Source organism: Oryza glaberrima, chromosome 6 (assembly GCF_000147395.1).
Source record: "Oryza glaberrima chromosome 6, OglaRS2, whole genome shotgun sequence".
Lineage (NCBI taxonomy): Eukaryota > Viridiplantae > Streptophyta > Magnoliopsida > Poales > Poaceae > Oryza > Oryza glaberrima.
This window is the reverse complement of record NC_068331.1, coordinates 5,404,462-5,418,138: the sequence shown is the minus strand read 5'-3', so window position 1 is coordinate 5,418,138 and position 13,677 is coordinate 5,404,462. Positions and strand designations below refer to the sequence as shown.

General features: G+C 39.1%; 1 protein-coding gene across 4 annotated transcripts; it reads right to left on the bottom strand.

The window, feature by feature from the left end:
* Positions 1-361: 361 nt before the first annotated feature.
* Positions 362-13,677, bottom strand: LOC127777992 (kinesin-like protein KIN-7G). Of its 4 annotated transcripts, none has more exons than XM_052304623.1 (22): positions 13,338-13,677; positions 13,138-13,232; positions 12,195-12,284; positions 11,834-11,886; positions 11,267-11,332; positions 11,102-11,155; positions 10,287-10,346; positions 9,613-9,691; positions 7,102-7,169; positions 6,824-6,886; positions 6,527-6,631; positions 6,024-6,128; positions 5,834-5,941; positions 5,594-5,741; positions 5,282-5,391; positions 4,929-5,084; positions 4,290-4,517; positions 3,578-3,718; positions 3,364-3,489; positions 3,219-3,269; positions 1,870-2,016; positions 362-1,145 (listed from the first exon to the last, which is right to left on the bottom strand). In XM_052304623.1, exons 1-22 carry the CDS (start codon positions 13,445-13,447, stop codon positions 651-653), a joined length of 2,658 nt encoding a protein of 885 aa, XP_052160583.1. In that variant the 5' UTR covers positions 13,448-13,677; the 3' UTR covers positions 362-650. The 4 variants fall into 4 exon arrangements, with proteins under 4 accessions (XP_052160583.1, XP_052160579.1, XP_052160578.1 ...); XM_052304619.1 differs by having other exon boundaries at positions 5,219-5,388; XM_052304618.1 differs by having other exon boundaries at positions 5,219-5,391; positions 13,338-13,676.

The following is a 13,677-nucleotide window of genomic DNA, read 5'->3' as shown; positions in this document are numbered from 1 at the left end:
TATAAAGGCCTGTTCACTTTGATGCCAAAAAAAACCTTACCAATTTTTGGCATTGCCAAAACTTTGGTAGGATTTCCTGTATAGTTACCAAAATTTAATAGCAAACTAAATGTTATCATTTTTTTTGGCAACTTTATCAAAACTTGGTAAGGTTGAAAATGACATCAAAGTGAAAGTATATGCGTTCTCTTACCGGAACAAGAAAATGAAAACGTGATCTCAAAACAAAGAAAAAACGTGGCAAATGTTAAACCATGTGTGCAGTCTAGCACTCTTCCAAAGCCCAGATCTGGTTGTATACTTATCATATCATGCTCACGCAACCTAGTGAAAGAGACTGAAGACAAAAGACAAGATGAACGGACAAATAAAATAGTTTACATTACTTTACATATATTCACACATTTGTAATTTGTAAATCAATCGGGAGCAGTTAGCAGTGAATATTCCAGCAACAAGCACTTACTCACGCTGGAAGCTTATTTCAGGAGTATACAGACAGCAAACTTCAGACTGGAGAAGAACCCAGGTACAGCTGCTTATATGGAGTACAAAAAAAGCACCCTGCTTATCTGGTACAGCTGCCTATACATTGCTGAAGAGCAGACGATTGGAAGATTGTTTTTCTACCACGACCTGCTTCAGTGCTTTCAGGCCCATGATCCATTGTATTTGGAGTCAAAATCTTCTTGGTCAATTCCCCTGGTTTTCTTCAAGTTTGCCAGTACAGTCCACATATTGGCAAGCTCCTTCTCCAGGAAGGCTTCCTTCTGTTTTGACTCCTCAATTTTCGTATGAAGTTCTGCCTGTCTTTGGTCCTTCTCCTTCAGCATGGCCTCCAGAGCATTCATGTCTCCTCTGCGAGCTGGTTCATATCGTTTCGTGTGGCTTTCCCTCCTAGCTCCCCTCGGACCATGGCTTCCTCTTCTTTGGTTTCTTCCTGATGCCAACTCGCTGCTAAGCCTCTCGTTCTGCTTCATCAGTTTGGTGACTTTTACTGATAGTGCCTTCAACTCAACACTGGTCACTGAGGCGAGGCCCTTGGCATATGTACTTTCCTCTAGAAGCTTATGGTTACAAGAATCTAGTTGAGATTTGGCTTCAGTGAGTTCAGATACCCTCTGCTTCAGTTCATCAATCTCTGCCTGGAGAGAAAATGTGTAACATAAGAGCACCATTCTAGGTAATACAAGTAGCATTATCCAACAAGAAACTTTAAGCGTGACTTTTTTTTTTGCATATTTACATTTAATTTTTGAATAGGACAAATGATCAAACAGTATGTTAAAAGTCAACGGCACTATCTATTAAAAAAGGGAGGTAGTATTAGATGCTAACACATTTCATGATAAAACCTTCCCACAAATGTCAACTTCCGGTGCCTTTGTTTTGAAGCACTAATTCCCATGTCATCCCATAGGAATACTAACACTACTAATTATCAGCACAAGTGTACATCATCATGACAGGACAGCATGGTTTAAGTACAGAGCACCAATCACCTGGCTACAAGCTTCTCATTGGTCAATCACTCAATCTTATGAAGCAAAGCAGTAGAAAAGAAACAAGATATATGACTAATATGAGCCAATAAATGGCTGGAGGAACAGTTTAATTTCGATTTTATCCCTGAGAATCACAATATACTTCCTCCATTTCATAATGTAAGACTTTCTAGCATTGCCCATATTCATATAGATGCTAATGAATCTAGATATATATGTGTGTCTAGATTCATTAGCATATATATAAATGTGGGCAATGCTAGAAAGTATTACATTATGAAACGGAGGGAGTACATATCACTGGCTTGAAGTTCGAATGGAAGGAAGCAGGACAGCAGGCCTAGAGTGCAGAGAAAAGGCAAACCTGTGACGCCTTTTTCAGAAATTCATCAGATACATCACTGGGCAATGGCTTTCCTTTGTGAGCTTGAGATCCTGTTTCTTGGACAATGCCTGTGTTGTGCTGAAATGTGGTTCTTTCTGACAACAGAAACTCTTGGCACTCACTTGCCTGATAGCAAACAGGGAAAACTATAAGTAATACTACAAGCTTTTGTCTTGCTCCACGAATTTTACTAATCATCTTTTGCTCGTCTTTCATTAATCTGCCGTCTGCTGTTTTTACCAGCAGTAATTAAAGAAAAAAGTGATGTTCAAAATGGAGACATAAAATGACTCTGCAACACAGTCAACAACACGGAAACAAATACTCCTTCCGTTCCAAAATATAAGCATTTCTGGCTATGTACCTGGATGAAGGGATGTCCAGATACATACAAAAAATGCTTATACTTTAGAACGGAGGAAGTAATCTATAGCAAAACTTCTTTGCACAAATTTGCAGGCTATCAAAGATCTACATGAGAAAATGAAATTTTCAATCTTTAGCTGCTACAGGCTTTTGCCTTTTGGCTTGTCGCAAGCGGTGCACTGCAGCAGATGTAAGCACTGGAAACTGCAGCCTCCAAAGGTGGGCTGGGTGGCAAGAAATAAGAAACAGCCGGCAAAAATTATGCTGTTAGTTACAATTTTCTTAGGCCTTTAACCAACTCGAAATAAGAGTATTAGGATATCTACTTGATAACAGAGATAGGTTTCTTAGTAGTCAAAACGTTCAACCGCATCTCTTACAGGTCAAGCAGATATATATTTTAAAGAGAGTATCTACCAGAGTTTGCAGCCTTGGTTGCGAAAGCGCCATAAGGCAACTACCCTACCCTCAGTCCTCAAACCCACAACCAACCAATGTTCACAGCATTAACAGCCAGATTTGTGACTGCTATCATCTTGTTGAAGGAAAATAAGATTCTGTTTGCGAAAACATCAGTACATCACTACAATCACTGTTTGGAACACTGAAAATTCTACCTTTTGTGCTTTCATGCCAATAATACCATATCCTCCTGTAGATACTGCATGGTGTAGGAGTACGACAACATTGTACCACTTTAAATGGAAAGGCCCTAGCATGATGTTACTATGGAAATTTGAAATGCTATTATTTTCATCAATGCAGATCCTTGGAGTACTTGCATAATTGTATTACCATTTTGTCCCACAAGAACCTTATCTTCAGTTCCCATTCCATCTAATACTTTTTTTTAGAATGATGTATCTTTCCATTAAGAGGAGAACACAATGCTTTAATGTTACCAGCCAGGAGCATGAAGCTCACTGCCATAGAACAGACGCATAAAAGAGCAATTTGTTCACCTCAAGTTGAAACGCTTTCTCATTGAGTTGCTCAGGTATTTCAATGTAAGGCTGCACAACGCCAAAACCAATGTAACAATATGATATGTATATAGTTAGAAGAACACAAAGTTGGAAATCACACTTGGGTGCAGGTAAACATTACCAGTGAGAGTTCTAAATTATCATGCATGCCTCGACTATCTGACATTGAATTAGAAATCCGCCTTTCTAAAGATGCTATTTTCTGCTTATTGAGCTTAACCTCATCATTGACCACCTTCATTTCCATCTTAACATAGACAGAAACACATTTTAGAAAACAAGAGTGCTTATAATAATATATCATAGAGCACACCAGTGGACAGTAGAAAGATTACCTCAATCTGTTCATTCATTGCATTTTTTCCAGCTTCCTCTGATAGGCGCTTTAGAACACTTTGATGGAGTGCAACCTCCCCTGATAAAATATTGAATTGCTCTCTCAATATGTCCACATGATCTGAAGTCTTTCTACTAACCTGTTATTATTTGACATAAAAGATCATGCCATCACTATTTTTTACAGATATCTGCTCAGACATTTATAATAGAATGTACATCTATCAAATAATTAATCCAAGTCCCAGACTATTGCTGCCATGCTGTTCCATTACTCCTACTCAACCTTCTCTTTCTCCCAATCTCCCTTGAACTCAAACTTTAACCATTCTTTCTGATTTGTATATACAGAAAACACATCTACGCTTGTTGTTAACAAAAAAAATGAATGTTTTAAAAAAATCTAACAAAATTGTGGAATGTCTTCTATGAATGTATGATAGCAACCTTTACAATTTTCAGTTTAGTCCTACTCTGATTGGAAATAGGCGGTACACAATGTTGGTTCACTTATTCCTTCCCTAGTGTGAGATAAAAGGCAAATTTTTGAGAAAAAATAATCAGTGTTTAGTTGAAAATAAAATGTTCTAGAGAGGAACATCAGTACCAGATTATAAATATTTTTGGCATAGAAATTCTGTCCAGCTAATGAGAAATTAACATTAGGTGTCAAGCAACAAATTGAAAAATCATTGAGCACAAATTTTGTACCAAAGGTGTTTCCTGGACAGGAAGGCTGTCAGAAGGAAATTCTCCATGGCCAACACATAACCGATTAGCCGGTACATTCTCAGCAAGCATATAATCTGACATCCTTTGTTCTGATGTGACATTAAAAAATCCGATCCCCAGAGGTGTGGAAAGGGCAGGTAATGATTTGGTCGAACTAGGGTTTTCACCATCCGAACTTGTCAGATTAGTAGAACCACTATCACACTTCTGCATGCAGTCAAATCACAAAAAGGTCAGTAAGAGGAAGAATCCTAACAAACAAAAGCAAACTCAATCATTATATTTTGGTTCCATAATCTAAGTACAAATCTGCAAAGAACATTTGAAGAATTCAACTTGCATAATCATTTAGAAACAAATGATGTCATATGGCCACGGAATATGAGTATTACATGCAAGGTTACACTATCATAGTATAGGATTGTCATAATGGAAGTTAGCGACATTAGTAAGGATGTGAATATGTGATTCGCGGTCCCCTGTATTCCTTAAAGGTAACCATTCCTCTGAAACCTTCATAGCTTAATATAAGTGATACATGAAAAAAAATGGTACAACTCTTCACTATGATAGAAAGTGTTTAAAATGCAGTGGATTAAACATCATTCATGTGCATACCCATAGATTCAGCCAGTTAAGGTGTCCTTTCTGATTTTCCGTCTCCTCCTTGGGGGAGCTTTTAAATTTTTCACCGAATCCTTCGATAGGAACAAACAACATATTGCTTTCATTATCCAGTATGATGTCTTGCCTTTCATATGGGAGATATGCAAGCTGCAGATATAAGCAGCTCACAAACTTTAAAGAACTTGAGGTACTAAATATAATAAATATGACACTGTATTCAAAATATCAATACAAGTTCATTCGAATTATAACATTTAGTAAAATTATTTGAGTAATCAGACCTCCTCTTCACCAAAAGAATGTCTTTGCCTTGGGCAGTGAGACGATTTAGTAGTCCGACTTGCCTTTGCGGAAACCAGAATTAGTTCTGTTAGATGTTCTATCCTCTCAAGCAAAGCAGCTTTAGCTTCTTCTCCTTGTTCCAGTCTAGATTGAAGCTTGACATTACAATCTTCTAGCTTTCCATGTGATGAACTTGTGTTAGGAATTAAGAATCCACCAATGAACCATGAATGCATCATAGGTGATTATAATAAAGGCATAATGCACCCAAGTGATGGCAATAGATATGGTAAACATTTTCTTTCAAAAATGATGGGTAAAGTGCATACCAACAAAACCACGAAGCACTAATAATGCAATAAGTCCAAAATCACCTTTTGTTTCCAACAAATGATGTTTCTTTTGCATGGTGTCTTCTATAGGGGTTCCAGTACGAATACTCCTTCTCAGCTGTTCAAGTTCTTCCTTTAGTTGACGAATTTCATTTTGGTATTTCTTGATTAGAGATCTTGCATCCATAATCTGAAATTCATGAATGTATTTGCAACAATAAGAAAATACCTAACAGGAGATTAAACAATGGGGACAATTTTCTGATGAATAAGCATATCTACCTTATTTTGTGTTGCTTGGATCTCAATGTGCTTTGCACGGTGGGCAAATTTTAATGTATTATGTGTCTCTTCAGAATTGCTTGATGCTGGAGTAACTGTGCAAATTAACTGTACCAAAAAAAAATTAATGCAAATATTTGATCAAATAATGAATGTATTTTAACTTGTAAGCAGTGCCTGAGAAATTTACAGAAACACGTCCTTGACCACTCAAGGATGACTTTAGCAACCGCGTTAATTTTGAATCTCGAAATGGAATGTGAGTAGCTTTCTCATCAGTCAGTTTTGATATCACCTGAAATATACAACCTAACTTCTTTTAGTCAAAATAAAAAAAATGGGTAACTTTATTCTTGCAAATAAAAGAAGGGAAGCTCCTACCACTGGAAAAATGGGTAAAGTTATAAAATATCAAATAACAAAATTGCACGAAATGAATAAACTTAAGAAACTGTATTGTCTTCTTTCCCTCAGCAGTTACTGCATGCAGAAAGTATACCTGTGGACTGTGGCATTGGAAATTTAGAAAGGATTTAGAGTCTAAACTCACAAAGCCACAGTCCACACATACATTCCAGAAGCAATGAAATGGCTAGGCTTACGGAATCTTAGTAGCATGAGTACAGCATGTCTATATTTCAATATTAGTGGAAATTTACATTATTGAATGTCGATTATATAAATGAGGACTACCTTTCCAAGAGTCAGCAGGCTTTTATTGATATAAGACCCTTCTTTCTGGTGTACTCCTGCAGTTTCAACCCTTGAACTCTCAGAACCTGCCAGGTCGATGAGGTTCTGCAAATGAGTAAGAAAACTAAGAAACCATTGTGTTTTGGTTGCATGAATACACATAAAATTCAAATATGGATTAAATAAACAGACATATTTGGAATGCAGACATGCAGGTGCGTAACATATGTGCATATCATTTTAGTAGTAAGAGTGATGGGCTAAGAAGAAAAGGGGAAGAGAAGATTATCATCCCACCAGCTGAGATAAGGTAACCGCTTCCGCTTCGTTAGACTGACCACGGGGGCTACTCTCTATTGTCTGCATGAAAAATCAATTGAATCATATAAAAGATGCACTCACAATGTCAAATGCAGGTCTTTTTAATAAGAGTCTAATTCCTTTCTAAAATAAGCACGATGTTGCTTGCTGATTTACATGCATCAATCTCAATAGAGATATATACACATCAAATAGAGGGATTCACTTTTTTTTTTCTTTTAAGTACAAACAGAAACAATTCTCTCTCCTATTACCAGTGTGAAAATTGTATGGCTTCTGCTACTTAGCAGATTGAAGTTAGTGGATCCAACATGTCTAAGCTCTGAAAAAATAGACCAAACACAATAAACTGTAAGTGCATTGATCCACAATCAAGTACTACAGACCCAACAAAATATGAAGCACCAGATACTAAGAAAAGAAATTACACATGTATAAAGGTGCATTTGAACAAGGCAAATTTTGCTACAGGACATTCCAATTTTGTGGTTTTAGCCGTAGGACACCACATGAACTCACTTTTGGGGAAAGACACTCCATAATCGTGGTAATTTGCCAGTGGACATCACGCTGATTAAAATAATGTATCCGTGCTGATGACACGCTAGGGGTCCCAATTTTTGACGTGAAGTGACCGAAATGCCCTTGCTCACCTGCTCTTTACACGCTTCTCACTGACCCCAGACACTAGCCGGGTCAACAACAAGGTGGGTGATCGTTTAAATGTTGCCTTTTTTTTACACAACCAAGTGTGTATTCTTGTTTGCAGTGATTGGATTGGTTCCTTGTTCTTGGTTGTTTTGGTGTCAGAAGATGATATTTTGGTTTGTTTCAAAGAGATTTTGCATTGCGGTGATGGGGGTGCTCATCTCGTGTCCGGTGGATGATGAGACCGCGGTGGAGGATGGGCAGCTCGCCGCTCCAGCGGCGTGGACGAATGCGGTGCAGCAGACGGTGCTCAAGGCGTCGCTGGCTCCAGCGGCAAGCTGCAGACTGAGCTTCAAGATGAGGGGGGAGCAGCAGCAGAGCCTCCAGGTGGAGACCAAGATCTTCGTCACCTCGCTGCGCGCCGCGCCGGCGCCCATGCCGATGATGCCGAGGGATCTTTGTGGTGTCCAAGTGGGCGAGGGTAAGAACACGAGCAGCCAAGGTGCACCGGAAAGGCGCAAGGGTATTTCGGTCACTCCGCATCAAAAATCGGGACCCTTAGCACTTTATCAGCACAAATACATTATTTTAGTCGGCGCGGTGTCTGTTGGCAAATTACCACGATTATGGAGTGTCTTTTCCCAAACGTGAGTTCGTGCGGTGTCCTACGGGCTAAAACCACGAAATTGGGATGTTCTGTAGCAAAATTTGCCTTTGAACAACTGGCAATCAGTTTGCATAAATGTTCAATAAATAGCAGGCATGTGCATACAGGGTGAATGCAGTATCAGCAGCCCCCAACGCAGTTGGTCCAGGACCAAGCCTTGGCACCAGAAGGGGGATCAACAGGGTTGATTTAGTTAAGACATAAGTCCAGAAGTCCAGTTGTTATCAACTTGCTATATTGTTTGGTCAGTACTCTAGTTCTTGCAAATCAAATGAGGATTAAGCCTATGCTGGTGCCCGCACATCTTGCTCAATCAGGACCTTAGCTTTATTACGAGCCAAAACAGCTGTGCTATTCTGTTCTACAGGTAGAATGAAATTCCTCTTTCATCCACCACTTTACTAGTCTCGGCAGGTGATAGGATATTGTTAGCTGGCTGGTTAAAGTCGCAGTTGTGCTGCCTATTTGAGTCCCTGCCTATGGTGTTTACAGGATAAGAATCAAAGATTTAACTTCTCACTTCCTTTCTCTGTTTTCTCATCTATTTCCTGAAGTTAGGGGTGCCTAACCTAGGCCCTTGACAATTTGGTACCAGAACATCATGGGAGGTATTGGTAACAAAGAGGCCCGACAGGGCCTGCTTGAATGAGGATTCAAATCCCTGAGCTTTGGTCAGTTCCATGATGGCAACAAGATAAAGTCAAGGCATTTGAAGAAGAAATTGAAAGACTGAAGGAAGAGAATAGACTACAGAATAATCTCTTGGTTGACTTCACAAACCAAACACAGTGGCCTTATATGCCAGCCACCTCCTGAAAAAACAACTAAGGAAAGAAAATTAACTGCAGGAATCATGAATTGTGGATGAAAATACTAGCATCAGCCCAATGTTGGTGAATACCACGCATGTGCAACCGTTGCACTGAATACCACGCATGGCCATGCAATAATTGCACCACATGAAACAGAAATTTCACTAGGTACGACAAAGCAATTTGCTTAGATGCAGGTAAGTGACCTTTTACACTTTTAGCTCTCAGTGGTAATCCATTTAGTCATCTCTCTCAAAAAAAGGTTATTCCCTTTAACAACGGCAATGCAAGATGTAACCCTTCATCCAAAGCAAAAATGAAGTAGCATGTTTGCAATTCATATAAACTACTCATTGTAGTTTTATATGAGTTGATTCATGACACACTACATATGCACTAAGCTCTATCGCCTATTTCATAAGAAATCTAAGGCAGGTAAAAGATGGTCTCCAATTACTTTAACTACCAATTCACATCACCTTGTCTATTATGAGGATTGAACTTTGTAACATGATAGTTCAATTGGTGTCTATCGAAAAGAAGATAAGTTTGTGAATTAAGGATTATCCTTGGCAAGCAATCATGATAATAAAATGTGCATAAAACAGACATCTAAAACCTTAGGGAGGAAAAAAAACCTTCTCCAGCTGCAATAAGGGACAAAGCATGTACAGGAGATAACACTGCTTCTTCCTTTATCCCTTCAACAATTGTTCCCTGAGATGTAATAAGCAAAAGTCAAGAATAATCAGCAACTTAGTTCAAAACGATAATACAATGTTTTGAACTAAGTTTATTTGTTATCTGACACGAATCCAGCAATTCACAGCTTATTTGTTATCTGACACGCGATCAAATCAGATACTTATTCCTCCATCAAGTGATTTCTATATTGGGAACTCTGAATGAATTAGGCATATTCCACTGGTCAAATTAACTCAATTATGGCCCACATTTGGACACATGCATAGCACTACTTATCTTTTTATGAAAGGGATGCCCCCCTATTTCCATTAAGGAAAGAAAATCATCCACGAGTTTTACATCCACCATAGACCAACTACCTAACAGGGAATTGGAGGTATTGCCAATTATTTCTCTTCCTTTTGAAATCATGGAAATTCCACGGTATCCGACATTAATAGTGAGTTTTCATAAGTATCCACACTTTGTGGATCAAAACGATCCCATAGTACATCGGCCAGTAACTGTCTAAGTGAAAGTGTACAACAGATTGTGAAGATTGTGAAGACTAAGACTAAATGGTAGTATGACAAAGACTTCATTACTTAACAAAGGAGGCTTTCCATACCTGAAGATCCTCCCTAATCCGTAAGTTCTGCCCTGCAGGATTTAGTAGATCATTGACAACCTGTAATAAGTAAATATCTCTAATTAATACAATATAAAACAAGCAGCAAGATTATGTAAGTTGATTAGTTCAGAACAACACACTCAACATAAATAATATGGCATTCATTTTTTTCCAATATGCAGCTCCAAAACTTTTTTGGCAAAAAAATGTAAGTAAAACAGGCATGCACAGATAGCTAGTTTTTCAATCACATGAAGCAACTCTGGCTACAAGTTGTTAATTTACCCCAAAAAAAAGGAAGGAAAAAGGATTGCAGTGGCTATACTATTTTCTCTCTTTTCTTTAGTTGATATTTTTAAATATAAACTATGGTTAGGTGTTGTTTCTTATGAAAACAACCAGAAAGGTACATAGGATCTACTCACTCTGTCCCAATTTAGAGGGCGCCAAATTTTTTTAACCAAGACCAAGGGCTCGCATACAAACTACTTTCTTCCTAAATTGCACCTAATTAAACGGGATGTGAATGGTTTGTAACGGCTACATGCATGTACAAGTTAATCCTCCTGGTACCACGCATCATGCGGCCGGCCAAATGGTGCATCATTCAGTTATTAAGCCCAGGTATCCAAGGGTCATTCACATGCATGTGAAGGGGTACTCCCGGGAGAATATCAGCAGAAAAACAACCACGCCCTGTAAAATGGGACATCACCAGAAAATAACACGCCCTCTAAATAGGGACGGAGGGAGTACTTAGAATTAAAATTATCACGATGACAGAAAATAGACAAACTGGGATGATGATAAACCTCGTTATATATTTCCAAGTATGATACACGAAGGAGGAACTCTCGATTTGGGGTCTACAGATAAAACATTAGTAGAAATATAAGAAAAAACCCATAGATCACGCCATGACAAAGGATTGATTGAATTATGGTGGACAGGTCATAGGTATGGTTACCAAAGACTACCTCTTGTATTATATTGAAAATGTCCTTCACAGCCAAAGGTATTACCCCTGGGGATATTTGATCACCCTGCTCATTAAATAAGTGTAGATGAAGAACTTCAGAAATAAATGGTTTCTAGAATATGTAAAGCATTACAGTCTACTAGTAAAAGTAAAGAAAAATACATACTAACGCGAATGGCACGCTTCAAGAAAGAGATACAATTATCGTTCTTCAATGAAAGGATCAGTGGAACAACTTATAACCAGATTATTTGGCAGAAAACTAACTCTACAGGATTACAGGAGTAAGCAGCATATCTGATGTACAGTCAAGTAAAATTAAATAAAAAGTTATGTTGGATCTATAATGGAAATGGAAGGTAATGCAAATCTAGATTGCAGTGTAATTTACAGACAATGTTTAGTACTCAGCACCAAGCTGGAATCACATGTCCATATTACCAGAAAATTTTGGATGACTTCCATTATAATTTATGAAGCATACTCAAATGAATCAATCATTAACTACCATGTTTATTGAAAACATAAGTATTTAAAGCAACTTCCTTGATCCACATGTTCTTACATGCATTGTATGTGTCTTTCCACTGCTTGTAACCCCGTATGCAAATATTGTACCTGTGGCAGAGAACAAGAAGCAGAAGTTTGACATTCATCCCAAATAATAGAAGCAATAAATAGTTGCGGCATCTTTCACCACTGAAGATCATATTATATGTGAAATTTCAGATGGATCATTTTTTTTCCCAAACTGCAAAGCCTTCAGTTATGTTCCCAGCATATCTTGAACATTTTTGAAACTCAAATAAACAATTGAATCATTTCAAAGTCTGCTAAAAGAGCAACAACTATTCTTCATTCTTGTAACCATAAAAGTTTATTTAAATAACAAGAAATATAGGAATAAAAGAACAAAAGATCAATACCATTTATTCCCTTCATGGCACCATTAACAACATATTGAGCCACAGCATCATATATGTGACGTGTTGTTGTTGTTGGTCCAAAGACTCGGTCTGGATATGAAATCTTGTATTAGCCTCTGATAATTGTTTTTTTTTTAAAAAAAAAGGAGTGTTGTTAGTCTTGTGGGTACTCTATTAGTTACCTCAGAAAGGAAGTATTTTATCTTTGCATTGAACATAGTTACCTCAAATATTATATATACCTAGGTGGGCTTGATATGAGTTTCATGTATTATAAACAGTGAGTTGAAGAAGAAATCGAAAGCAAATTAGGGCTTCTAAATTTGATACTGCATTAAATGTAACCGAGCAAATTCAAGAAATTCAATTTAGATGGGATGGTAAACATGAATTCCTCAAATGTTTACTGAGAAAGTTAGATAAGTGCCATCATAAAGATGTGTGAATTGGAAAATACCATCGCATGTGAAAATTATATGTAATATGCAATGAAACAGCCAAAAATTACAGTGTTCAGGCATATTTTGCCCCAATATGCATGGTCACCCAATCATTAACATCTTTTATTTGTATTGTGACAGCAACACAGTCAATGCCTTGCATGAAAAATGTGATATAGTTCATGTATTAACAAGTGCAATCAAACCATAAAGATCAAGCAGTACCAAATATCCAGGTTGATGTATTTATCAAGCACATATAAAAATTAACCAAGACTACAGTTGTTACCCTTTAACTAGTTTGAACTTTGATGAATATATTGGTTATTACTTCCTACATCAAGCAGGCCACCACATATCCAATACAATTATACAATTGGGGAGTCAGTAAAATCCAGTAAATTCCACATTGATATATCTTGAGAAAGCAGCTACTCCATTTTGAAATAGCACAAGTTCCACCAATAACTCCCCCTGTCCCCCGTACCGAATCAAACACATACCGTAGGCATACGCGAGGTTGGACTGCTCGCTCCGCGCTACGGTTTCGCCGTCCGCGTACCACGCGATCTTCTCCCCTCGCCGAACCTCCCGCGGGCTTCCCCACACGCACCATGAAAACCACCGCCCAAATCAATCCACCATTGCCCCCCAGATTCCAAACCCCCAAAAAACAATCAACCTGCAGGCAAACGACCCAAACCTGAGGGGACGGAAGCGGACGGCGACGGCGACGCTCTCCTTGGCCGCCTCGGCCTCGGGCGCCGCCTTCGCCCCCGCGGGGAAAGCCCCCCTCCGGTGCCGCGACGCCATGGGGTCAGTCAACCACCGCCACGGCCACCGCAATACCGCATGCAGGCGCGTGCGGGAGACCTAGCGGCGCGCGGGAGGAGGCGCGGCCACCGGCGGCGGCACGGGGTGCATCGATCGGGGGCGGTGATGGACCGTAGACGACGACGACGACGACGCCGCGGCCGTGGAACTCGTGGCGCGGTGGCGCCGGCGAGCGTGGTGCGGTTGCGCGCGCCTCCGGGGCTCTCCCA

What these genes read in the sequence shown, in the direction of transcription:
- LOC127777992 (XM_052304618.1), bottom strand. Translation starts at nt 13,447, where the DNA reads ATGGCGTCGCGGCACCGGAGGGGGGCTTTCCCCGCGGGGGCGAAGGCG. An exon ending in AGAAAGCGTTTCAACTTGAG is followed by an intron (nt 2,017 to 3,218) that starts GTGAACAAATTG and finishes GTTTGCTATCAG; the next exon opens with GCAAGTGAGTGCCAAGAGTT. An exon ending in TTCTGAAAAAGGCGTCACAG is followed by an intron (nt 1,146 to 1,869) that starts GTTTGCCTTTTC and finishes TTTTCTCTCCAG; the next exon opens with GCAGAGATTGATGAACTGAA.